The following is a 27,185-nucleotide window of genomic DNA, read 5'->3' as shown; positions in this document are numbered from 1 at the left end:
GGCTGCAGCACTCCCTGCGACCCTCGTGAGGATAAGCGGTAGAAAATGAATGACTGATTGATGTGCATTTTCCATATTGTTACATCCCTACTAGGTAGATCATGTGACAGCAGCATATCATGCACTCGCTTGCCATGTAACATGAAGACTTTTTGGGTCAAATTTTCTTCTTTTTGCACCATTTAAGTGGGGAAAAAACATAATCGAAACTGCATGCACTTAGCAGTAAAGCCTGCCAAATCTGCAACCCCCAACCGTGCCCACAAGTCCTAAGGAGCTGCAGCTATAAGCACTATTACTATTCATTAAAAAGGCCTAACCAAATAAAATATGCATGCATGTGGTATCATATCACATCTAGAAATCTCTTTGTGGAGCAGTGAGTTTGTGTAAATTGTCCTATATGGGCCTGGGTGGTGACGCACACTTCCACAGGAGAACGCCGGAGAAAGTGGGAGGGGCTGTGCGCCACGTCGGCGCCAATCGGCGCAGCGCTATCTAATTAAAACCCTACCACGTAATCCCCACAGCACCACCCTAACCCCCCACACGGTTTAAATCCACTTCATCGGCGCACACCATTTAAAACACGCCGTCCTCCTCCTCCTATAAAAAGACACCATCCGCTGGAGGAGACCATCACGCCGCGGCACCATTGCTACTTGCAGGCTAAAGCATGCTCCGTGGGACACGGCTCATGTAAGACAGATTTGGGACACCCATCCGAGTCATCGAGTCACTCGGTGTCCGCGGATGTGCGCGCAAGGGAGCTGCAGAATCCGCGACTAAAAAGCTGGTCTTCGATCGATCCAGCATCCGTTCCTTTCTTTTTGGTCTCCTCCTCCTCCCCCCCTCCTGCATTGAGAAGCACAGGGGGAAGGCGCCTAGCATCCTTGCATCTCTCCGCGGCTGTCCTTGCACTCCGGCTCCATCGGAGCAGAGAGGACCTCCTTCCCTCCACACTAGAGCGCCCTACATCCGGTAAGATAGAGCTGACGTGCTGCACCATATCTTGCTTTGGTTATTGTCCGTGATGACTTCAAACATTTCCTTACAATGCCTTTAAATTAGTACAAGACTGCACTAAAAGCTTGCTACAAAGTGCATTATGAAGCTTATTGATCAGTAACGTTTTATGCATCTTATGGGAAGACTTTTTTTTCTGAATGATAGTATAGGAGCATGCACATGGTGACCACAAGGAGCCTGGTTTGTAAATACAGCACTGTACACTTCTGACTACAGTGATGCATTGGAAGACGTACTGACAGGTTGAGAAGTTAATGTGTGAGCTCTGTTGAGTTGGGTCACGCCCTGAAAGTCTGTTTTATCTGTGCATCTAAAAAGCTCCCAAGCACCCCCCCCCCCCCCCCTTCCCTATGGCCAACTGGCGGCGTTGGCAACGGCATCCATAAATTAAGTCAGCAGAGGCTGAGATACCGTCAGGGTGACGAAGATAGTTAATTATCACCTGTCACTTAGATGTTTTGGATGCCAGCTCAAATCTCGATAACGAGGACAGTTAACACAAGTGGTGCTGAACAAGGATGCAACTCTTCCCTAAAGAGACTACTCCGTCTCATCTTTGCACTGAACGGAGATGCTAGCTGACATATTTTCACTGGTTTCACAAGTCCAAGCAAGAACAAGCAAGACTATCTCACAACATCACAGCGATCATCAAAGTACTCACGAGGCGGTCATTGGACAGCGACTGTATGTTCAATTTGTACAGAAACTCACCTGCTGACAAAGGATTGACAGTTATGGGGTCGCCACTGCCATTACAGCATGCCTTGGTGACCACTGGTTAATGGTTTAATGGCTTCCCTGCAAGATTTCATTCCTAACCATCAAAGAGACATGCCTGGTGGGTGGGCTTGTGCCTCATTATTATAATAATGAGGCTATCCACTTGTGCTCTCCAAGTGCACAGGAAGCACAAAGATAATAATCACTCAGAAATATAAAAATCAGTCTATGCATCCAAAGTCTGCATGTGTTGTTTTTTTTTGCCCACAGCAAATCAAAATACACTCCTAAGACCAGCATGATAGCTGTGCCTATCTGGGGATTCATGTGCCAAAAACATGTGCTTGTCATCTTGCTTAGAAAGTGTCTGAGGTCTGCAGCAGACATGGTTTGGGTCGAGGCGGTGTTTAGCTTGCATGTGCTAATCTAGTTGTTACATAAGACGATAAGTGGAGCGCTACTCACTCGGTCAGAAAACCTACCACTGCATATTTTTGTCCATGATAGGATTGGTTTAAAGGCGGAAGGCTGCAGCCAAGGTGAGTTTGAGTGAGGCCCCTTGTCGGCATGAATGAAGAGAGACATGTTGCCCACGTTGACCTTAATGCAGCTGGGAGTTCTCCAGCACGTGACGGCACGTATGCAGAGAATGCATAATGGCTGGGAATGTCACTTTGAATTCAGATTTCTGTCTGTAAGCAAGGTCGCTGTTGGATTGCGAGCATGAAAAGAGCAGGTTTGCATCATCAAGGAGAAAGCCTGGGGTTGCATATAAGGGCTGGACTCCCCTCCAGCAGCATGATGGATGTGGAAGGCCAATGGAATTATCTCAGAGGACGGACGCTAACGACATTGTGGGAAAGATGGCGGCAAAACCAACAGGAGAGAGTTCTGTGGTCGTCTGCCTTCGTGTTTTATTGCAACTAATATGGCTATGGTTATGGGCTACGTTTATATACAGACGGTTGTTCTCTTCTAATGTCACACTGGCATCTGCATGCACATTAGAGCCATGTTATTTGATCACACTCGAGCAGATAAACAGCTCCTAGAAATGGCTCAATGTTCAAACTATGGAGAAAATGGCAGGCATTTCGGTTCGTTTGCTAATGGGTTTGGAGAATCTTTAAAGGCGTTACAACTTCTGCTATTTGAAAATATGTGTGCTGACTTAACTGGACCCAAATCTAAAATATGTCATCTATAAGCACAAATAGTAGTACAATATGCAGCCCTCACATTTCAGCCAAAACTACCACTTCCACACTGAATGTGAGGAACCTTTTTTTCAGTCAATATTTTATTACTACTGCTGCTTAGTGACCAGAATACTACATATCACTTGTATGTCAATATGTTTTGACTAAGACCATAGTAAAAAAATACAATATAGGAAGGTAGTGATAATCAAACTGCAATATTGCAAGGGACGACTGTGGAGTAGTCTGTGTACAGCAGTATAGATTTACTATCCACTGAAAATGAGCCAAAACACAGCCTTTTATGGTGGCTAGTATATGTCCAAATTGTATGTATGAGTCAATATTTAGTGTGAACACTGTGAACATCAAGCATCACCTTTATCCTTTTGGAAATTGAACTCACCAGAGCTGCACAGGTTGTTACTAGAATTTTCTTCCACTCCTCCATGACGACACCTTTTGTTGCTGCATCTTTATTCCGCTTGGGGATGTGCCACAGGTGCTCAGTTGGGTTCGGGTCTGGAGAAGACGTACTTGGCCACTCTATCACCTTCACTTTTCCCTTTACCAACAGCAGCTTCTCTGTGTTAGGAGCACTCGTGTAGCCCCAGACCATGACACTACCACCATCATGCTTGACATTCATCAGTTTAGACAATATGTCTATAGACAATAGACAATATGTCTATGTGTTGACTGATTTTCAGAAGATCGTAAAATGATCCCGCTATCCAAGCTGTACACTGACTATTCTTAAGTTTTTTCTTGTTGCATCGTCCATTGAGAACTTTATAAAAAAATGAAAAAAATGTGTCCCATACCAACCTACTTGGCTGTAATGTGTTCCTGAATAGCAATGTCAAACAAGTACACTGATTTATTGGTCTGATTCATTTTTGTAGAGACATATTTTGCCTGGGAATCAGTGCTTTATCATTTGCTGACGTCTGATGTATTTGTCAAGTCGATAACAAGCCACCATGCTGGTGACAGGCGCAGCATCGTGAGTAAGCTCGTCTTCCCGAGTCTGTGGGCAGCTCCACAATTCATCATTGGAAGAAAAAGAAAGAAATTGGCCCTAGAAAGGTTTGTCTGGATCTGAATGTTTTTATGATGAAACTAGTGAGAATAAGAGTGGATTTTAAAAGGACTAATTCCTCGCCCCATGTGACTGTTTTCATATACAGAAGGTAGACTTGGGTGTGTCCAGAATGGGTTGAAGCGGGAATCTGTGCCTTTCCCATGCATGCCGTCGGGGCCAATAATCTGCTCTGATCCTACTTTTGGAAGGGGCGGGGACATCTCGAGCCTGTTAAACCTCGAGTTTGATAAAGTACACGATAAGGCCGAGGAAGCAGATTCTCTGCTGGAGGCAGCTGTGTGTGTGTGGGTGTGTGTGTGTCAGCATCAGAGCTCACCTTTACTACCCAAGTGCATCCAGAGCTGAACTCGCATCATCAAGAAACAGGACGAGGAGGTTGGACAATGTTGTATAGAATTGCAGTTCGTTGGTGCATCCAACAGGGCTACAACACAGAGACAATTTTTGTATAATTTCACTTCTGTGTAAGTGACAATATAAAGGCTTGTTCAAATGCATAAATACTAGCAGGTCTATTGAGTCCATGTCAGTCGAAAGAGTCAAAGTCTAGCTTCTACAAAAAAGAGAATCTGAACGGTGAAACTTGTATATATATTATTATTATTATTATAAAACTCTCCCATAAGACAATAGCAACACTAACAATGAATGAGGATATTAATAAAATGGCTTAATTTTTTTTTTTAGCAATAACTAAGAGCAGGGCGGCACGGTGGTCTAGGGGTTAGCGCGCAGACCTCACAGCTAGGAGACCAGGGTTCAATCCCACCCTCAGGCATCTCTGTGTGGAGTTTGCATGTTCTCCCCGTGCATGCGTGGGTTTTCTCCGGGTACTCCGGTTTCCTCCCACATTCCAAAAACATGCTAGGTTAATTAGCGACTCCAAATTGTCCATAGGTATGAATGTGAGTGTGAATGATTGTTTGTCTATATGTGCCCTGTGATTGGCTGGCGACCAGTCTAGGGTGTACCCTGCCTTACGCCCGAAGACAGCTGGGATAGGCTCCAGCACCCCCGCGACCCTCGTGAGGAAAAGCGGTAGAAAATGAATGAATGAATGAATAACTAAGAGCAGGGGCGTCACTAGGTTCTGAGGACAGGGGGGCTTAGCCCCCTGAAGATGCACAGGATATGAATGAATGTAGTAGGAAATCCAAAAAACAAATAACGAACAAGAACCGGGATATAACTTTCCCACTTTTGGACAGATTTAGTAGAGATACTCAATTGTTTTAATCATAAATTAATCATAGTGGAATCATGATGTTGTGTCCCCAAAGGCTGAAGAGAGCGCAGGGCACACTTGACACTACAACCAGGACCATGATATTAGCTACTGGCTAGCTAATTAGCATATGCAGTGTTCCTTTATGGCTGGAATCTACCTCTTGGCCGCAAAACAACAGAGGTAAAAAAAACATGAGCTGAGATCGTCTAATGTGAATATTTATTTTAACTCCTATTCTTGGCCTATTATATAAATTTTGTCAGAGATTTATTTGTAAAAAAAAAAATCAAATTATTTAGGGGGGGCTTAAGACAAAGCTTAAGCTTAATAATAAGTCCCACTAAAATACGCCTAATGACGCCACTGACTAAGAGCAATTTCCAAGTTGACCTCCAACAGCTATATGAAGAGGCTAACAGGGCAGCCTTTTACTCCGAGAGCTTGACATGAAGACAGAAAACAGTATGTGTGTATGTGTGTGTGTGTGTGTGTGTGTGTGTGTGTATCATGCATGCGTTCCTTAGCATAAAAGGCTCGACTCAACTAACGTGCATGCTCTTCTGTTGCGATCGTATCTCAATTGTGGCCTCCTTCTCTTTTCCCCTGTACCACTCCTCCTCCTCCTCAATCCATTTTCTTCCCCCACTAGGAAAGGGAATATTTTCCTCCCCCCTTTTGCATCATCAGATCTCCTCCTGCCCACTCCTCACTTTGCCTTTCATCATCTCTCATGTCCTTTTTTGTCCTCTCCATTTGAAAAGGCTCCCCTTAATAAATAAAATAGCAGTTTGATCGTTCTTTTTACCCAGACAGTATAGCCGTTTAAAGCCGATCCTCCAGTCAGATAGGATTTGTTCCAGAAGCAAGAATACTGCACACATGTTTACATGACATTAAACGTCCCCTTCATATTTTATGTATGTATAATGTTAGCTGCTTTAAGGTACCTGTGAAAGCGTGCTGTCTTCCACCAGTCAAAAGTTGTAAAGTTGATTGCTGTATTTTCTATTTTTAGACAGGAGAAGGAGATCAGTGTTAGTTTTAGACAATAGAAAGTATTCTGGGTGAACAAAAGTCACAACCTGACAGTCGGAGAGGAATAAAAAGTTAAGTACATTTACAAGTTTTAGCGAATGCATTTCTGAAGCAACCCCTTGGCAGCCTTTTCTTCCCTCCATGGATCTGCAGGGAGAAAAACATCATTATTCAGACACAGCTTGGGTCTCGTTCTGCAACACTTCTGAATGATTAGCTACTCCACTGTAATACAGCTCTTTTTCTATCGTCTCATTTGATGTGTGCAGGTGTACCTAATGTTGTGACCTCTTAGTGCATAGTCACGCCTTGGTCTGCTCTAATCTGCAGCATCCCGGTGGAAAAAAATAGTTGCTAAGCAGCCGCAGCGGGATACTTATAGTCCTTGCGAGAACTTCAGAGGCGAGCCTTCAGGTGGAGAGGAGGCGAGCAGTGTCTGATCTCTCTGCCTCAGCCTGGCAAGGACGCACGCATGAATTCTCCCACAATGCACCACAGCGGGTTCTCTTTTGGCGTCCCACATAAGCTCCGGTGAAGGGTATATTTTCTTCCTGACTGCCTGCTGGTACTTTCAAGGAGCTTACTTGCAGCGTGCAGTAGCAGTTCGACGTCATGCTTTCTTCACGAGAGCGTGACATTTAGGTCGTTTCATGCACCTCTTGCCTGATTTTAGCATGCTTTATTTCACTCAATGTTGAAGATATCAGAAATCAGATATTATGCTGACGCTGTAGATGTGTGACATGGAGCAATATGGCTCCCAAACACCCCCATACCACCCTTTAACACATACAACCAGTAGTAGTACAAGTCCTTGCCAAATGAGTATGTTTTTCTCACAATTACAGTAAATATCACTTCCATTTCCTCTGCAGCTCTTCCAGCCCGACCACCTGCTTCATTCTCACTGATTTTACTCATTACTCACCAGGCCTGAGAATGTGACTCTTGCCAAGCGTTGACTAATTAAAAACAAAAAAAATTGTCTTGTGGGGTTATGAAATATTAAACTTATGTCACTGGGAAAAACCAAAAGGTAGTGCAAGACTCATTAATATTTCAAAGAAGTTGTTTCCAAGGAAGGCAATGGAATTATGTAAACAGTAGCATCTCAAGCTAACCATGTCTTGTGTTAATGTCTTATGTTAAAATTACTATTAAATACACATTAAAGTGTGCTGTAAGGTAACTTTTGATACCAAAGTTAATTTAATTGTGCCCACAATCACTACAATGTAGTAATTTCGATGAATGGTTGGCTTTATACACATAGGCAACAATAAATGCTTACCTTATGGAGATAAAACAGCAATACTGATATTCGAACACAGCGCCACGTTGCAAATAATTCGACAAAATTATAAGTTAAACTCGAATAGACATGAGAAACCAGCATTTTAAATAGGAGGGGCAATAGAAAATAATCGTAGAGAAAGCTATAATGAGCATCAGGAGGAAACCGGTGCGACAACCGGAAGTTAATGTTAAAGTTCACGAATGCGGAAGTATTTCAAAATAAAACAGGAAATGTTTTTTGACGTAAAAACTGAAAAAAACAGAGAATCAGAAACGGCAAAATTCACTGTTTCTACAACTGCAATATGAAAAGCACAATCGTTTGTCTTTTAAAGTCCTTCCAAACTTAATGATGCACACATTTTCGAACTCTCAGCACCGTAGTGGTGCTTGTCCTGAATGTGTGAGTGATTGCCTCCAGTTCCAAAAAGGCAGGCAAGTTGATGCTGAGCTAATAATTACCATCTCCATCTGGGGGATGTGTTAGTGTGTGTGTCCGCTACAGTGTACTTTTTTGGCTTGCTGCCGAGCTCCATTGGGAGTGAGTTAAAATTAGTTGTGGTGCCTCGAAAGCTCTGTTTTTGAAAGTCTCTGGAGAGTTCAATGAGGGGTGTAGATTCCATTTCTAGCCCTTGAAGCATGCGGGGATGAGGTGGTGGGCATTGATTTTCTTTCTTAAAATGAGAATTTTATATTTAATACAGAGTTGGGATTTTGCATAAATAAACTTGTCTCACAATCTTTATATTGTTGTTTTCAAATCATTTCCTTACAGTGACATCTTACTTGTACGTGCTTGTTTTATTTAATGATTAATGAGGCAGCCATGCTTGTACCTTGCAGACTCTCACAAGCGACAATTGGCCAGTGATAGAAGCAGCAAAAAAAAAAAAAAAATGTTGCACACTGAGCTGCAATTTAATTTTATTTTGAAGTGAATTTGTTATGTTGAGTTTCGGATGAAATGAGTTCTGTGTGGTCTGTTACACCGTAATTATACAACAAACGACTTGGCAAATGCAATGCAGCTCCTCCAAATGTCATTTGTGAAGTTTTGTAATAAATCACGTCTGTGTTGTTTAGTTATACAAAGGTCCCCAAACACCGTATGACTTGGTACCAGGCGGTTATGTAATTGTTATTTCATTTCTCGTGCAGCAGTAAGCCTACAAACTCAGCTGAAAAGACCAAAAGCAAGTACGCTCTGTGATGTTCTGCAAAATAAAGCCAAAGAAAAGTTTCGACAGGCTAAAGAGAACCTGACATTTGAAAAAAAAAATGCATTCGATACAAAGAAAGAGTACTGTTGACTGCGTGCACTGGGGCCAGTCTACCTCATTAAAGCCAAGCACTAATTTGTCAGGTGCAGGCGTCACAGATTGATTGCCTTCTCCAGTGTCCACCGCCAGGCTGGCTGGCATTACGCCTCCTTGGGTTGTTTAGTAACAGGGATCAAGGCCAGCAGGGCCGATCTGGGGCCGTGCTGCTTCCAGTACGCGTTGACAGAAGGATCTAGAACAGCGGTACCGAGGGGATCGGCGGGCGGTGGTGGGCCCCGAAGCATTTAGCAGAGATCAAGGACTGTTAAAAAGGAACGACAAAGTGACATTTAGGAGGGTTTGGAGGGGATGGAAGATGGATGCAGCTGGGAGGACGAGAGAGGCGGTGAACAAGGGAAGAGGCTAAATGAGAGAAAAAGGTGTTGTGTGTCAGCACATCGATTGTGGCTAAAGATGGAAATAAATCTGGAGGTGCGGGTGGATGACATAGATTGCCTTAAAGGTCATTCACATGGAATATCTCGAAAGGAAAACTGCACTTTAAAAAAAATGATACCCATTATCCACAGTCTATATGTGAGACATGAACACCCATCTTTCTCTCTTTGTGTTGTAAAGATAAAAAAAAAAAAAAAAAATGGGCAGTTTGTTAATGCATGTAATGGGACACACCTATTTCGGTTCGAAAGCCTGCTCCAAAAACATCTCTAGATTGACTAGTGAAAAAATATGAGATTTTTTATCCCATAGAAATAGAAACAATGCATGAAAATCGATGCTGCTGCCAATCATTCATCACCCATCTCAGGGCCTAATAATAATAATAATAATAACTAAGCAAACAGTGCTTGAAATATATTTCATACATGATACTGTATTTTACTGCAGTTTATGGGATGCTGACATATGCTGGTCAAATATTCATTCATTTTCTACCGCTTATCCTCACGACGGTTGCAGGGGGTGCTGGAGCCTATCCCAGCTGTCTTTGGGCGAGAGGCAGGGTACACCCTGGACTGGTGGCCAGCCAATCACAGGGCACATAGAGACAAACAACCATTCACACTCACATTCATACCTATGGACAATTTGGAGTCGCCAATTAACCTAGCATGTTTTTGGAATGCAAACTCCACACAGAGATGGCCGAGGGTGGAATCGAACTCGGGTCTCCTAGCTGTGAGGAGTGATAATTCATATGAAATGGTAATTAACATAGAGGATGTGAAGATGCTCGGTGGAATACATTGTGATCGTTCACTGCTATGTATTTCTAGGGAAAACATGCAACATCCACATATAAAAATATGTACAATTATTTTAAATTATGATTTTATTTTTAAAATATTTGTACAATATTGTTGGATTTTGTTGATTTTTTAAAATTTGTAATTAATAAAATAAATATGAAACAATCGTGAACTGTATTTGTTTGCATTAGCTTTTATATATCTTTAATATTTTTTTTACAATATTGTTGGATTTAGTTGATTTTTTTTAATTTGTAATTAAAATAATAATAATAATAATAACTAAGCAAACGGTGCTTGAACTATATTCAATACATGATACTGTATTTTACTGCAGTTTATGGGATGCTGACATATGCTGGTCAAATATGTGAGTGAAATTTATTCAGCAGGTAAGGCGCAGGTCTCTGCATGCTTATCATCAGTGGTGTGAACCATTCCAATAATCTCTCTATAATCTGCAACGCATCCATGGGATTACACTACTAGCAGTCCTGCCACTGAATTAAACAAAAATACAATGGTTCTCAAACTCTTTATGTATTTAAGTATTACCTAAAAAATAGTTTCCCGTGCAAGAACCATCGTTTATGTTACCTCCATCTTCAACATGCATCTCTTTGGGGCGACTTCAAGTGTGATCGTGCAGCGATGGTACTTCCTGACAGTGAGTGAGGGGGGGTCAAGCATGGAGAAGAGGGTTGTATTAAATTGCATCTAAAAATATCCCTGGAAGAACCGGAACTGATGTGTGGACATCGCTGCTGCCGAGGTCAAATTGTTTGCAAACTAGCATTGTGCATTTTCATAAATATGTTATATCTGTCATATTGCAGCACTGAAAGCTTATGTGATATTTTAGTCACAGTGCAGGCGGTGACTAACACACGGCGGACAACAGCGGATAAGGTAGCTCGCTCCCCTGATGCCACGTCGTACGTGTCTTTCAAAACAACATTTGTCCTTCCGTGACCTTTTTTCCACACTAAAAGGCAAAGCAGAATATACACAAACACATTTACACGTCCAGTAAATGCATCTAATGGAGCACATCCATCTTTAAAAGTGGAGGTGTTTACCAGTTTGTATGTACGTCAATCCACCGTCTGTTTGTCTGTCTCCTCCCAGCCGTCCATCTACAGCAGGGATCTCAAAGTCAATTTACTTGGGGGCCACTGGAGCTCGGGTCTGGGTGAGACTGGGTCGCATCAGGTTTTCCCCCCAAAAAAAAAAACGCATTTATTAAAAACAAAAAAATTAAAAAAACTTCGCTTTGGTTCCAATTTTCTACAAAAGCTCTGATAAAACATTCCACTGTTCTCAAATATCTTACTTTTTATTTTTCTACACAAAATAAGATGAAAAATAAAAAATAAAATAAATAAATCAAGAATAAAGAAACTCAATCAATCAGTAATAAATAAATAAATATAATAATAATAATAAAACCTTAAGAAAAAAAAACTTGAGAAACCACATATAGTTGGTGGGTAGACAAATTATTTTTTTTCAGATTAAAAATAACAAAGCATTATTAGAGCCCTGTAGACATGACAAAACACGACTATAGTTACATTTATACTCTTTTTTTATTTACAACATATTGCGCAACTGCAGCGTCTTTGAGACACATGCTAACTCGCAAACTAGAGAGCTAGCGACCTAAACGGTAGCCTTCAAGTTATTTCCTTTAAACTTAAATAGCCAAAAACTTACCACTTCCACACGGATAGGGAGGATAACTATTAACAGTTATTTAACCTTTAACATGAACATGAATCAAACGTAATAATTTTTTCTGGGTACATGATACCATACAGCATCCATATCAAACTTGCGTGGGCCGCACTAACATTAAACTTTCATTTCAAGGCGGGGGCCTGAAACTAGTGTCCTGCGGGCCCCGCGTGTTTGAGACCCCTGATCTACAGTATCTCATTGAGCCATCATCTGTCTTGCCTGTATCTTTGTATCTGTGTGCTTTTGTCCATCTACTTGTCCTTCCTCTATCCGTCTATTAATCCAACTGTCTATCTCCCTCCTCTGGCTACCAATCCATCTATTGTCTATGCCTACCTTCATCTATCCTCCCATCTATCCATCCATTCCATCTGTCCATTTCTGTATGTCCGTCCATTCATCCATCCAACTACTGTCCATGCCTCCCTCATCTTTTGATCAACCATACATCTATGTGTACATCCATCCATTTCCACCTCTCTCCCTCAGTTCGTCCATCCACCATCTGTCCTTCCATCTGTTTAGGTAGCTCTGTTGGTCGGTCTATCTATCGCCTGTCCTCCCTTCATCCATCCATCGTCCATCCATTTGACTATTATGGCTCTATCATCTCTATCCGTTCAACCATGTGTCTACCAGACTCTCCATTTCTACATTCATCCATCGACCGTCCATCCCTCCCTCCATTCGTCTGTTCTTCCATCTGTCAGTCCTTCCATCCACCCGTCCATCAACACCAACCGCCTTCTTCCCATTGATCATTCATTCATCCGTCCATCTATCCCTATATGTTTGTCCATATCCTTCCATCCATTATTCCGTATACGTCTGTCAAACTGCGTATCATCCATCCACCGTCCATCCCTCCAGCCATCTGACCATCCATCTAATCAATCTCCAGTCTCTGTTCCGCATCATCCATCTTCGTCTGTCTCTCTGCCCATCCATCTATCCATCTGCTGCATCCAGCTCTCTTTTTGAGAAAAGCCAGTGCAGCGGTTGAGTGGGTTTAATGCTTCCAGACCACCAAGGGAGAGCAGGCGCTTACGAGTGAGAGCAGTCGGGAATGTCCTTGTCGCAGCTCCGCAATCAGTGGCTAGAGAAATGTTTCTTCTTGTTGTTGCGTAGAGACTTGGAGACCAAGCACAGGCGGCTAATAGACTTGGCGACTTGCAGACGCAGGAGATCATTTCTTGGTTTTCTCATCCAGCTGGGAAACACGCTCCATCGAACTCGTTACCAATGAGGTCAATGTTCTCCCAGATGGAGTTCACAGAGACACTGGAACCTCTGTCCTGGTTTTTCCTGAACCTGGAAGTCTTATGTTATGAAATGCTAATGAGGTTTAAATGACTTTGTCCTTATTTCACATCCTTTCTTTTGGTTATCATAGTTGTATGATCATTTTCCTCCTGCACTTAAATGTCACTCCATCATATTCTCACTGCTATCTTAGAATAAAAGCAGCAGACTTTTGAGCGGCTTGAGATGTGCGAGTGCACGTGTAATTAAGCTCTCCCTCGTTGACAGACTTATTATCTGGACGTGTTGGCAAATGTCAAAGCGAAGGAGAGATGAGAGCGCTCCACACTGAGGACCAGCCCTCATTCTTATTTTTAACCACTCCATTAATGTCTTTTTCCTTCAATCAGGCGCCGTCTTCACGCTTTTTAGGTTGCACACAATGGGCAGGAATTATGGACAATTATTAATAAGGCAGCTGCACGGCGGACGAGTGGTTAGCGCACAGACGTCACAGCGAGGAGACCAGGGTTCAATTCCACCCTCGGCCATCTCTGTGTGGAGTTTGCATGTTCTCCCCGTGCATGCGTGGGTTTTCTCCGGGTACTCCGGTTTCCTCCCACATTCCAAAAACATGCTAGGTTAATTCATTCATTCATTTTCTACCGCTTTTTCCTCACAAGGGTCGCGGGGGTGCTGGAGCCCTGTCTTCGGGCGAGAGGCGGGGTACACCCTGGACTGGTGGCCAGCCAATCACAGGGCACATATAGACAAACAACCATTCACACTCACATTCATACCTATGGACAATTTGGAGTGGCCAATTAACCTAGCATGTTTTTGGAATGTGGGAGGAAATGCCCGCATGCACGGGGAGAACATGCAAACTCCACACAGAGATGGCCGAGGGTGGGAATTGAACCCTGGTCTCCTAGCTGTGAGGTCTGCGCACTAACCACTAGCCCTGCTAGGTTAATTGGCGACTCCAAATTGTCCATAGGTATGAATGTGAGTGGGAATGATTCAACATGATTACAGGACAGCTGGGATAGGCTCCAGCACCCCCGCGACCCTCGTGAGGATAAGCGGTAGAAAATGAATGACATTTTTTATTGTCTCCAGTTAAAGCGTAAAAGTAAAAGTGGTGCCCTCACATCCGGCCTCTGAGCTCCATGGCACCAACGGTGCCTTTGACAAAGTGTGTAGTTAGGAAGTACTTTGGCTGTGTGACCAATCACAGCGGAGAGCATGCCCCGAGGCGGGCCGTGGGTGGAATAGATTAAAACCGACAGTTTTTGGCGGGAAGCACAAATCCAATGAAACACAGATGGAATAGGTGCAGATTCTGGAAGATCACGAAAGTTTTCTGTGTAGGTTATTGTGTGTAGCTGCTCTATAGGAGTCCACAACTCAATACAATACAAGACAAGGGGGTGAATAATGAGCATAATAGGTCCCCTTTAATTACGGTTTTGTCTTTTTGTGATAATCCTCTTAATAAGCAACCTGTAATAATAAAAACTCACCATGTCACTGACCTCAAGGGAGTCAACGTGATGAGAGTATTGACGTCATCGCTTCTCAGATGGCCGCCATTACCTCAAATTGCGCCACATATAATTACAGTCATCACCGACGGACAATGCAGAGCTATCACATCTTTTCCGGCGTGACGCAGGCGACCCGCGTGGAGGTTTTAGGAGAACATAAAAGGCCACAGAAAAAAAAAAAATAGTGGAGCAGCAATGATGTGAAATTGCAAGCAGGAGGAGAACAAGAAGGGAAAATATGGATGAAAGGTGCTGTCGTCTCAGGTGGCCTCTGTGATTGCTTTGAGACGAAGCAATGGGAGGCTGTGAGGGGAAAAAAAAACATGAAATCAATGGTGCCTGACGGTGTTCTTTTTCACGTGGCACCAGCTCGGTCTGCTTTACCGCTGCATGCCACTGTGACGACACCAGGACCCCACAATCACCTCATCCTTCCCGCCTTTAGAACTCATACACAGGCATCTCTTCGGTCTACTGGAGGTGAAGTCAGGCTGCTGAAGCCAGCATCATATCGGGAATAAAAAGTCCATATTCCTGTGACTGTGGCCGTTCAATACGCTTTCCAATTTCTCAGCAGTGCCCACAGAAATCAGACCTAAAGTGCCTACTGATGTACTATAAGCTGCATTAGGCGTTTTACAAGGAAATCAAACCACAACCAAAAAAGCCGACCATTATTGGAGTATGACCTAACCTAGAAAAAACACTTGGAAATCCTTGATCATTCTTGAACATCCTTGAATAGACACAACATAGACATCTGTGAGAAATCGAACTGTGTTTTAGGCTCTTAAGCTACCAAATATGCAGAGTTTGTTGCATTTGCTACAGAAGTCCATAGGTATGAATGTGAGTGTGAATGGTTGTTTGTCTATATGTGCCCTGTGATTGGCTGGCCACCAGTCCAGGGTGTACCTCGCCTCTCGCCCGAAGACAGCTGGGATAGGCTCCAGCACCCCCGCAACCCTCGTGAGGATAATTGGTAGAAAATGAATGAATGAATGAATATTTGTACAGGTAAACCTTGGTTTTCATACACCCTAGTTTTTGGATGATTTGGTTTTCATAAGAATTTTTCTCAAAAATTTGGCCCCCGTTTTTTTCCCTGCGCTGTACGGTTCCACAAAAAAAAGCATCCTACGCATTGCTGACATGAGTCTGCATCAACAAGTTCCATACATCCGTCGTTTATAATTATGTCACATTCATTCATTCATTCATTTTCTACCGCTTATCCTTACGAGGGTTGCGGGGGTGCTGGAGCCTATCCCAGCTGTCTTCGAGCGAGAGGCGGGGTACACCCTGGACTGGTGGCCAGCCAATCACAGGGCACATATAGACAAACAACCATTCACACTCACATTCATACCTATGGACAATTTGGAGTCTCCAATTAACCTAGCATGTTTTTGGAATGTGGGAGGAAACCGGAGTACCCGGAGAAAACCCACGCATGCACAGGGAGAACATGCAAACTCCACACAGAGATGGCCGAGGGTGGGATTGAACTCGGGTCTCCTAGCTGTGAGGTCTGCGTGCTAACCACTCGACCGCCGTGCAATTCCTATTCCTATTCCTATTCATTCCTATGTTCTTTTTTTATACAGTTCTTGCTTCCCATAATTGGGAATTGGATTGAACTCGGGTAATTTTACAGCTATTTTGGGTGTGTAGGACAGATGAATTGTATTTACAAGATTTCCTATGGGAATAAATACATTGGTTTTTTGTACATTTCAGTTTTTGCCGGACATTTTGGGAGAAATTAATGACGGAATTTTGACTCATTCCTTCAGTTATTTTCAAGGGTGGTTGGTAAAACTGTAATAACCAAAGTCACCACTAGGTAGAGCAACTGCACTTTAATACTACTCATATCTAAGTACTCTGGGTGGTGCAGAGGTGCTGTTGAGCAAGCATTGTATAGTTGAAGTCCAGATTGACAAAGTACTAGGAACTTAGTCTGTGGTTCCCATGACTGTACTTTATTCCACAGTACATGTTAGTTGCATGAGCAGGTCACGCCATCAAGGATGTTTTCCCAACAGTTCTACACAAGCATCACGAGTACCGTATCACGTCGATGACCCGCTTCTTAGGCCGCTCCGGAACAGATGTTCAAGTATTCTCGTGTGTGTGTGTGTGTTATTCAATTTCCAACGAAGCCTATGCAACAACTACTAACAAGCAGCCGACACTTGGATTAGAGCTTTGTGGCTCAGGATGGAGAGATGGACGATTACAGGACGGAGGGATTGTAAGTGTGTTTGGGGGGCCTGGAGGATGGCGGTGGGTGGCGGGGGATTAGCGTGACAGAGGCTAGCGAGGAAAGATGGAGAAGGGCAGCATACGGTGAGCTGGGTTTAAAAAAAAAAAAAAAGAGTGTGTAGTTAGTGGACAGTGCAGGCACTTTTATGTGGTTTGAACCTCTAGAGCAGGGGTCTCAAACACGCGGCCCGCGGGCCAAATGTGACCAGCAGGACACTAGTTTGAGGCCCCCGCCTTGATATGAAAGTTTAATGTTAGTGCGGCCCGCGCAAGTTTGATATGGATGCTGTATGGTATCATGTACCCAGAAAAAATTATTACGTTTGATTAATGTTCATGTTAAAGGTTAAATAACTGTTAATAGTTATCCTCCCTATCCGTGTGGAAGTGGTAAGTTTTTGGCTTTTTAAGTTTAAAGGAAATAACTTGAAGGCTACCGTTTAGGTCGCTAGCTCTCTAGTTTGCGAGTTAGCATGTGTCTCAAGACCCTGGAGTTGCGCAATATGTTGTAAATAAAAAGAGTATAAATGTGACTATAGTCGTGTTTTGTCATGTCTACAGGGCTCTAATAATGCTTTGTTCATTTTAATCTGAAAAAAATAATTTGTCTACCCACCAACTATATGTGGTTTCTTAAGTTTTTATTATTTGCCGTTTTATTATTATTATTATATTTATTTATTACTGATTGATTGATTTTCTTTATTCTTGATTTGTTTATTTATTTTTCATCTTATTTTGTGTAGAAAAATAAAACGTAAGATATTTGAGAACAGTGGAATGTTTTATCAGAGCTTTTCTTGTAGAAAATTGGAACCAAAGCGAAGTTTTAAAATTTTTTTTGATAAATCAGATTTTTTTCCAGTGGCCCCCAAGTAAATTGAGTTTGAGACCCCTGCTCTAGAGGCAACCATGTTGGATTTGGATTGTACTAAAGTAACATTTTATACCAAAAATATTAATCTTTGCAAGTACCACTGTGTTTGGTTAAGTCAGGGGCCAAGGGCCGCACTTTGGACCCCCTCGTCTTAAGCTAATGTAATCATTATTAACCGTGTAACCTCGAAAGCAACAGTACTGACGACCGAACTCGGTTCTGTTAAACTCGAATGCAAATTGCATCGACGCCATAAATCACAATGCACAGTGTTTCCTGTTTTTCCCGATATGCTCCGGTGCGCTCATCATTCATGATTATGTTGCGCATAAATCAGTTGGAGTGTAGATGCGAGCCAATTAAGCTAACGCTTAGCTGCGTGTTTACGGCTGAACTTTTTAATGAGGATGCAGGAAGTCTTTGTCCGTGCAATTAAACGCCATCCTCTCTTGCAAGCTGGAGTCTACTGCCTACAAAACTGTTGTTTCAAACACCACGAGATTTGTTCAAGGGTAAAAATGAGGCCATTAAATCATAATTGATGGCCGCAGCGCTCCCCGACGTGGCTTGACAAATGGCTACAAGCATCAATGTCAACATTTAGCAGACGGAGTGACTTAATATGTATAGTATATCACCTTATTAGCTGGCTCAATAGGCGTCTAAGGTGTGTCTAAGAATGCATAACATCCTGCTTGCACATACTAAACTGTAAATGTGTGTGCCATACCTGCTCATTCATATCATGTACTGTAAGTCCATAATATTAACATATACTGTACAGCAGGGGTGAGTAAACATTTTGATTTAACATAAATGACGGGGGGCCAGACTATATATTTTACGCATATAATTCTAACAGTCCACTTGGAAGTACTGTATCTGTAAAAGTGTCATACAACCTGATATATGTGCTTGTGTCCCTTTTTTCAGGAGCAGACCGCATCATTCATTCATTCATTCATTCATTTTCTACCGCTTTTTCCTCACGAGGGTCGCGGGGGTGCTGGAGCCTATCCCAGCTGTCTTCGAGCGAGAGGCGGCGTACACCCTGGACTGGTGGCCAGCCAATCACAGGGCACATATAGACAAACAACCATTCACACTCACATTCATACCTATGGACAATTTGGAGTGGCCAATTAACCTAGCATGTTTTTGGAATGTGGGAGGAAACCGGAGTACCCGGAGAAAACCCACGCATGCATGGGGAGAACATGCAAACTCCACACAGAGATGGCTGAGGGTGGAATCGAACTTGGGTCTCCTAGCTGTGAGGATTGATAATTCATATGAAATGGTAATTAACATAGAGGATGTGAAGATACTCAGTGGAATACATTGTGGTCGTTCACTGCTATGTATTTCTAGGGAAAACATGCAACATCCAAATATAAAAAAAATATTTGAAATTATGATTTTATCTTTAAAATATTTGTACAATATAGTTGGATTTTGTTGATTTTTTTTAATTTGTAATGAATAAAATAAATATGAAACAATCGTGAACTGTATTTGTTTGCATTAGCTAACTCTTCTCTTTGTGAAAGCATGTTGCCCGTGCTGTTATCTTTCCGCCACAGGGTGGCGCTGTTATAAAACCCCAAAGTTGGACCCCACAAGTCAGATATGCCGTCTACCAAACACTCACCGTAACTTCCAGGTGTTTTGTTTGATCGCCGTGAAATTTGGCACACACCTTTAAAGGACTGACAAGCACAGGTTATTAAAATTTCAGGAAGATTGGTTGCAAAACATGCCCGCCATCAAGTAAACATGTATGAATTTCAATTCATTTTCCCCTTATTATTGGTCAGTTCCATTTAACAGAACATTTGTTGCACCTTCATGAATGACAATGATGTAATATTAGCAACAATTTTAAGGGGGGCGGGTTTGGTTTCATGGGGATAAGTTTTGTTCCATCCATGAAAATGTGAGCTTTGTGGGTCAGGAGTTGATCTCATATAAAGATTAGGAACACACACACGCACGCACATTCGCACAGCTGATTTCACACACACACACACGCACACACACACACACACACATCTGGCCACTGTGGATGTGATCATTGGGTTAGTGTGTGCGTGACGTCACAGGCCTTGGGATTACTTATTTAATGTGATGCTGCAGTTTGTGGTGTTTTATAACATTCCGTGTCACGCGGATTAGGAGGAACGTTGGTTTGCCGAGGTAGAATTTGATTTTATTTAAGAATTAAAGTCTTCTCAATCTGGAAACCAATCATTCATTCATTCATTTTATACCGCTTTTTCCTCACGAGGGTCGCGTATCCCAGCTGTCTTGGGGCGAGAGGCGGGGTACACCCTGGACTGGTGGCCAGTTAATCACAGGGCACATATAGACAAACAACCATTCACACTCACATTCATACCTATGGACAATTTGGAGTGGCCAATTAACCTAGCATGTTTTTGGAATGTGGGAGGAAACCGGAGTACCCGAAGAAAACCCACGCATGCACGGGGAGAACATGCAAACTCCACACAGAGATGGCCAAGGGTGGAATTGAACCATGGTCTGCGCGCTAACCACTTGACCGCCGTGCCTGTAATTGTCATGTTTGTAGCAGTTTACAATGAAGGTACCATTATAATTCATATTGTTTTATATTTTCATCAAATGCTATGTCAGTATAATTTGCTTCTAATTGAATGAAAGTTTTAATGGTGCTTAATTAGAACTTAACTCATTGCTGACCTGTGTGTGTGTGTGTTCATGCAGGTGTGAAAAGCAGCCCGTCGCTGAGATTTAAAAAAACAAAAAAGGAGACAACCCACCGATCCCCCTCCCAACAGCCGTCGCCATGGGGAAACAGAACAGCAAGTTGCGGCCAGAGATGCTGCAGGACCTGAGGGAGAACACCGAGTTCTCTGATCACGAGCTGCAGGAGTGGTACAAGGTACGACCGCAAGTGGGGAAAGACTGCATAAAAAATGACACATAGAACATAAAAATACTCTATATCATGGAAACCAGCAGCGCCAAGGCCAAATGATCCTCATTTCTATTCTGCATGGGTTGTGTCATTAAGATTCATGCATTATTCAAAGCACAAATGACCAGAAAATTGGGAAAAATGCTGCACCTATATCCAGATCTGGCTGCACGGCAGTCGAGTGGTTAGCACGAAAGCCACACATCTACGAGACCAGAGTTCAATCCCTCTCTCGGCCATCTCTGTGTGGAGTTTGCATGTTCTCCCCGTGCATGCGTGGGTTTTCTCCGGGTACTCCGGTTTCCTCCCACATTCCAAAAACATGCTAGGTTAATTGGCCACTCCAAATTGTCCATAGGTATGAATGTGAGTGTGAATGGTTGTTTGTCTATATGTGCCCTGTGATTGGCTGGCCACCGGTCCAGGGTGTACCCCGCCTCTCGCCCCAAGACAGCTGGGATAGGCTCCAGCACCCCCGTGACTCTGTAATGGTAATGGTTTTATTTCATTTGAACATGCATCAGATTACAATTGAGTGCATCCCATAATAAGTTCACAGTTCCACATGTACAAAAGGAGTAGGAAGAAGCAAAGCTTATTAAATCCTACCCCTCCATCTGGTACTTTTACAATCACTAACTGTTACATTTGTTCACTTCCTGCTTTCCTAATATAATTTAAGGGTTTTTTTTTTTTTTTTTTAATTTTTCTGTCACTCACCGAAGTTGGAGGTGATATGACCATACAATGACATAATGAGGATAAGCATGAGGATAAACGGTAGAAAAATGAATGAATGATTGAATATATCCAGATCTTCTTCTTTGTCCCACGCACCACATCTTATACACAAATAAAAATTGGACTTCAGAAAACACACAAATATTCCATCATTTGACTCAGAAAATATTTGGGGTCGGGAAGGGGGGTGGTTTTTGTGTAGTCCTATGACCTAACATCGACGTTACATGGTGTTAATCCACTGGGCAGACTGGATTAAGAAACGATGAGTGTCCATGTTGACGCCACCACATGAATGTACATATGTATATGTAAAGGCGATATGGTTCATGCACGGATTACACCTACACATGCGTCTATGTCTGTGGGAGCAGCTGTCACTGATGACGCGCCAACTGCCTGACCTTTCACCCCCCCTGTCCCTGCCACTGGGTAAAGCTCCCACAGAGAAGATACTGGAGAATTGGACCCTATGTTTGTTGATTCATGTTGTTCCTTAAAATAGACTAAAATGGCAAAGATACACAAAAACTCACATATTTGTTCCCCGCTGCAAAAAATGTTCCATTGAAAAAAAAAAGGAAAATTTGAATCTAACATGTAACAGTTCTGGGTGGCACGGTGGACAAGTGGTTAGCACGCAGTCCTCACAGTTAGGAGACCAGGGTTCAATTCCACCCTCGGCCATCTTTGTGTGGAGTTTGCATGTTCTATATCCAGATCCTGTTGCACGGCGGTCGAGTGGTTAGCGCGGAGGCCACACATCTAGGAGACCAGAGTTCAATCCCACCCTCGGCCATCTCTGTGTGGAGTTTGCATGTTCTCCCCGTGCATGCGTGGGTTTTCTCCGGGTACTCCGGTTTCCTCCCACATTCCAAAAACATGCTAGGTTAATTGGCCACTCCAAATTGTCCATAGGTATGAATGTGAGTGTGAATGGTTGTTTGTCTATATGTGCCCTGTGATTGGCTGGCCACCAGTCCAGGGTGTACCCCGCCTCTCGCCCAAAAACAGCTGGGATAGGCTCCAGCACCCCCCACAAAAATGAATGAAAATAAAATTTCTCTATTTTATTTTTAGATTTATCCACCAGATGGCGCCTCGTTTTCCTATTCAAAGCATGCAGCAAAATTTCAGTCTTCATATTTCACCCAAAAATGTTTCCTATTTTAGGGTTTCTTAAAGGACTGTCCCAGTGGAACCTTGAACGTGGAGGAGTTCAAGAAGATCTACGCCAACTTCTTCCCCTACGGCGACGCGTCCAAGTTCGCCGAGCATGTCTTCCGAACCTTCGACACCAACGGCGACGGCACAATAGACTTCCGGGAGTTCATCATCGCCCTGAGCGTGACGTCCCGGGGCAAGCTGGAGCAGAAACTGAAATGGGCCTTCAGCATGTACGACCTGGACGGCAACGGATACATCAGCCGCGAGGAGATGCTGGAGATCGTACAGGTGACACGTTTGGTCGTTTGATACTTGACTCAAACTTGACATGTGAGGCTTTGTTGATGATTCATTTGGATTTATTTCGATTTGAATTCACTTGATAAATGAGGACATTTGACTTTGATTGAAAATGACCCAGCGGTGGCACGGCGGTCTAGTGGTTAGCGCACAGACCTCACAGCTAGGAGACCGGGGTTCGGTTCCACCCTCGGCCATCTCTGTGTGGAGTTTGCATGTTCTCCCCGTGCATGCGTGGGTTTTCTCCGGGTACTCCGGTTTCCTCCCACATTCCAAAAACATGCTAGGTTAATTGGCCACTCCAAATTGTCCATAGGTATGAATGTGAGTGTGAATGGTTGTTTGTCTATATGTGCCCTGTGATTGGCTGGCCACCAGTCCAGGGTGTACCCCGCCTCTCGCCCAAAGACAGCTGGGATAGGCTCCAGCACCCCCGCAACCCTTGTGAGGATAATTGGTAGAAAATGAATGAATGAATGAATATTTGTACAGTTTAACCTTGGTTTTCATAAACCCTACTTTTTGGATGATTTGGTTTTCATAAGAATTTTTCTCAAAAATTTGGCCTCCGTTTTTTGCCCAAACAAAGCATCCTACATTGCTGACATGAGTCTGCATCAACAAGTTCCATCCATTCCTCGTTTATAATTATGTCACATTCATTCATTCATTTTCTAGGAGTGTGAATGGTTGTTTGTCTATATGTGCCCTGTGATTGGCTGGCCACCAGTCCGGGGTGTACCCCGCCTCTCGCCCCAAGACAGCTGGGATAGGCTCCAGCACCCCCCGCGACCCTTGTGAGGAAAAAGCGGTAGAAAATGAATGAATGAATGAAAATGCCCCAGTGCTGATTTATGATTTCTTGGATATTAAAAGTATTGCAGCATTATTGGAGAATAATGTGAGAGCTGGAGTTGTGGTGGATTAGAAAGTTAAATTTAACCTGACTTCATCCCTGAGTGTGCACAATCCAGTCGTGGGATTATCTCCCAGCTCTTTGCACGCTGCCAGATGAGAGAGGAGGCGTCCATTGTGTGGGTCTGCTCATTTCCAAACCCGTTAAATCAACAATTTGTCGTCGTTTGACTTGAAGACGGCCGCTGTGCTGTGTGTCAAATCACAGAGGGTTTCATTTGAGGCGTCGCACTGATCTACGGTCTGTTTTACACTCGGCATTCCCAGAGGAGGCTCCTTAATGGCCATGCGAGCTAATTGTAGATTTGTGCTGCGGGCTCACTGGCAGAGGTTAATTTAATGCCACTGGGAAAGCGCGGCAGTCGTATCGGTCCTCCGGATCAATGCGGTATAAACACACACCTCCGTCTACGCCACAGATGATGCCACATTTGCGGGAGGAACGCCGGGGGAGACGATCCTGCAGAAACAAATGTCACCCGCTCGTGGACGCTCTTTATCGGCGTCTGGCACGCTGACTTTTCTCTGCTGCATCAGCTACGACGCTAACCCTCGTCTCGCTCTCTCTCTCTCTCTCTCTCTCTCTCTCGCTCAGGCCATCTACAAGATGGTGTCCTCTGTGATGAAGATGCCAGAGGACGAGTCAACGCCCGAGAAGAGGACAGACAAGATCTTCAGACAAATGGACCTCAATAATGACGGTAATACAGCCAATACAGGAAATGGTCACTCAAAAAATTGTTGATCATTTTTCAAGTCTCGTAACATTGCGACTTTATTCTTGTGATATTGCAACTTTTTCTTCTAATATTACGACTTTTTTCTTGTGATATTGCGACTTTTTTATTCTAATATTACGACTTTTTTCTTGTAACATTATGACTTTTTTCTTGTTACATTGCAATTTATTTCTTCTAATATTACGACTTTATTCTTGTAACATTACGACTTTTTTGTTGTAACATTGCAACTTTTTTATTCTAATATTACGATTTTATTCTTGTAACATTACGACTTTTTTTTAAAGTCACAACTTTTTATTGTAACTTTATGCCTTTATTCTTGTAACATTATGACTTTTTTCTGGTAACATTGCGACTTTTTTCTTCTAATATTACGACTTCATTCTTGTAACATTCCGACTTTTTTCTTGTAACATTGCGACTTTTTTCTTCTAATATTACGATTTTATTCTTGTCATATTACGACTTTTTTCTTGTGACATTGCAACTTTTCTTCTAATATTAAGACTTTATTCTTGTCATATTACAACTTTTTCTTCTAATATTACGACTTTATTCTTGTGACATTACGACTTTTTTCTTTTAAAGTCAAAACTTTTTATTGTAACCTTATGACTTTATTCTTGTAACATTACGACTTTTTCTCCTAATATTACGACTTTATTCTTGTAACATTACGACTTTTTTATTGTGACATTGCGACTTTATTCTTGAAACATTACAACTTTATTCTTGTAACATTATTACTTTTTCCTTTCAAAGTCACAACTTTTTATTGTAACCTTATGACTTTTTCGTGTAGCATTTAATTCTTGTAAGTAAACATTTTTTTCGCAACTTTTTCTTGTAACGTGATTTTTTTCTCGTAGCTTTCCGACTTTTTTTCTTGGAACATTACAACCATTTCTTGTAAATCTCCAACTTCTTTCTTGTAACATTACCTCTGTAACCTCATGAGTTTTTCTTGTAACATTATGACTTAATTCTATATTTTCTGTATTGAATAAGTAATGTAATTCAATGTTATTCCAATGCAATGATTCAGCAGTCCCCAACTTTCTCTTCTATCTCGCCCCCCCCCCCTCGCCCGTAGGCAAGTTATCCCTGGAGGAGTTCATCAAAGGTGCCAAAAGCGACCCCTCCATCGTTCGGCTACTCCAGTGCGACCCCAGCTCGGCCTCCCAGTTCTGAACAGAAAGAAGAAAAAAAAAAACCTGCTCGCCGCCCCCCTCAGCCTCTCTGTTGCTACTACAAACAACGGTCGTTGACAGATAAATGCATGATGGTTTCTCTCATATCACTCGTTTTTATGAATATTATGACACTCACACGTCTGCAAAGGGATTGGAGATCTTGTGGTTTGATTGATTTATTTTTGTATATTTTAGAAATTTCCAAGGGACATATGCTTTGATGAGTCGACATATCTCTTTCTGTCTCTCTCTGGAACATGAGCGCCGTCTCATCCAGATCACACACACACACGTGTGTATATCATGTATATATGTATATTATAGTATATGTCTAATGTGTACCATACTATGAAGCTCACTGGTGTTTTTGTGTGCACACTCTTTGGTGTTTGCAAGGCAGTATTATGTAGCGGAACCCCTAGTAGGGAAGGGGAGGGGGGGTTTCTGGGGCGGCTTTTAATGTCATTTTGTTATTATTAAGACATTTTATAGATTATGACTTTCATTGAATTTATTAGGATTATTATATTATTTATTCTTGTGCTTATATTATTAGTAGTATTATTTATTCCATAGGTTGTTCATTTTTCTTAAAATGTTTTTGTATGTTTTTTTTTTTTGGTTTCGTACATGTTTTCCGCATTCATGCCATTTTCCTTTGAAGTGTGGCGCTATCTAAGCTAGTTTACATTGACAGAGAGAGACAGCCAGAGACGCAACGAGAGTTAAGATGCGTTTAAAAATATCACGCATTTGATATCGAAGCAACGGTAGCACATTTGATTTGAGACAACGTGAGTTTGCAACAAGTCTGATTGTGTGTGTGCATGTCAGTGTACGGAATGCTTGAGGTTGATTTGACCAGTATTACTATTATTATTATTATTATACTTATGGCGTTACAGTAAGCAGATGATAGTCGTAAACCCACCCGCACTGCATGAAATAAGAGTTATGCACGGCGGTGTCTTTTTGCAAGCTCGGTCACTCACTAAGGGCTCGCTCATCACAGGGAACGCTTTAATCGCCTCCTGGATTAGTCTGCTTAACTTGGCAGGTAAATGAAGGGACATGTTTGACGGGATAACGGCGGCGGTGGCTTGGATGTTTTCTTTGTTTTTTTTTTTAGGATTTTAAGGCCGCTCATGGTGTCGTTAATGGCTGTGTTTACAAGCTGCAGGCTGATAATGCGCTACGCTCATTCGGTGTGAAATAGCTAGGCGTCAGGCGAACGCAATAAAGTACGAGGGCCACAACATGTAGACTACTGGGAGAATCGTCAAAAAGTTGGAATTTTCCCAAAACAAACAAATGGGTGAGGAAGAAACGCAATTTTATCAGG

The 27,185-nt window shown here is 42.6% G+C and overlaps 1 protein-coding gene across 1 annotated transcript; it reads left to right on the top strand.

Annotated features, from left to right (window-relative positions):
- The first annotated feature begins 532 nt into the window (after window positions 1–532).
- On the top strand, window positions 533–26,603 carry LOC131102050 (hippocalcin-like protein 1). The gene is made up of 5 exons (XM_058047529.1): window positions 533–981; window positions 20,571–20,748; window positions 22,699–22,980; window positions 24,503–24,608; window positions 25,744–26,603. The coding sequence occupies exons 2-5, from the start codon at window positions 20,653–20,655 to the stop codon at window positions 25,839–25,841; spliced, it is 582 nt and encodes a 193-aa protein (XP_057903512.1). The 5' UTR covers window positions 533–981; window positions 20,571–20,652; the 3' UTR covers window positions 25,842–26,603.
- Window positions 26,604–27,185: the final 582 nt, after the last annotated feature.

This window comes from Doryrhamphus excisus, chromosome 14 (genome assembly GCF_030265055.1).
Source record: "Doryrhamphus excisus isolate RoL2022-K1 chromosome 14, RoL_Dexc_1.0, whole genome shotgun sequence".
In the NCBI taxonomy this organism is placed as follows: domain Eukaryota; kingdom Metazoa; phylum Chordata; class Actinopteri; order Syngnathiformes; family Syngnathidae; genus Doryrhamphus; species Doryrhamphus excisus.
The sequence above is the reverse complement of the archived record's forward strand: the minus strand, read 5'-3'. Positions and strand labels throughout refer to the sequence as shown.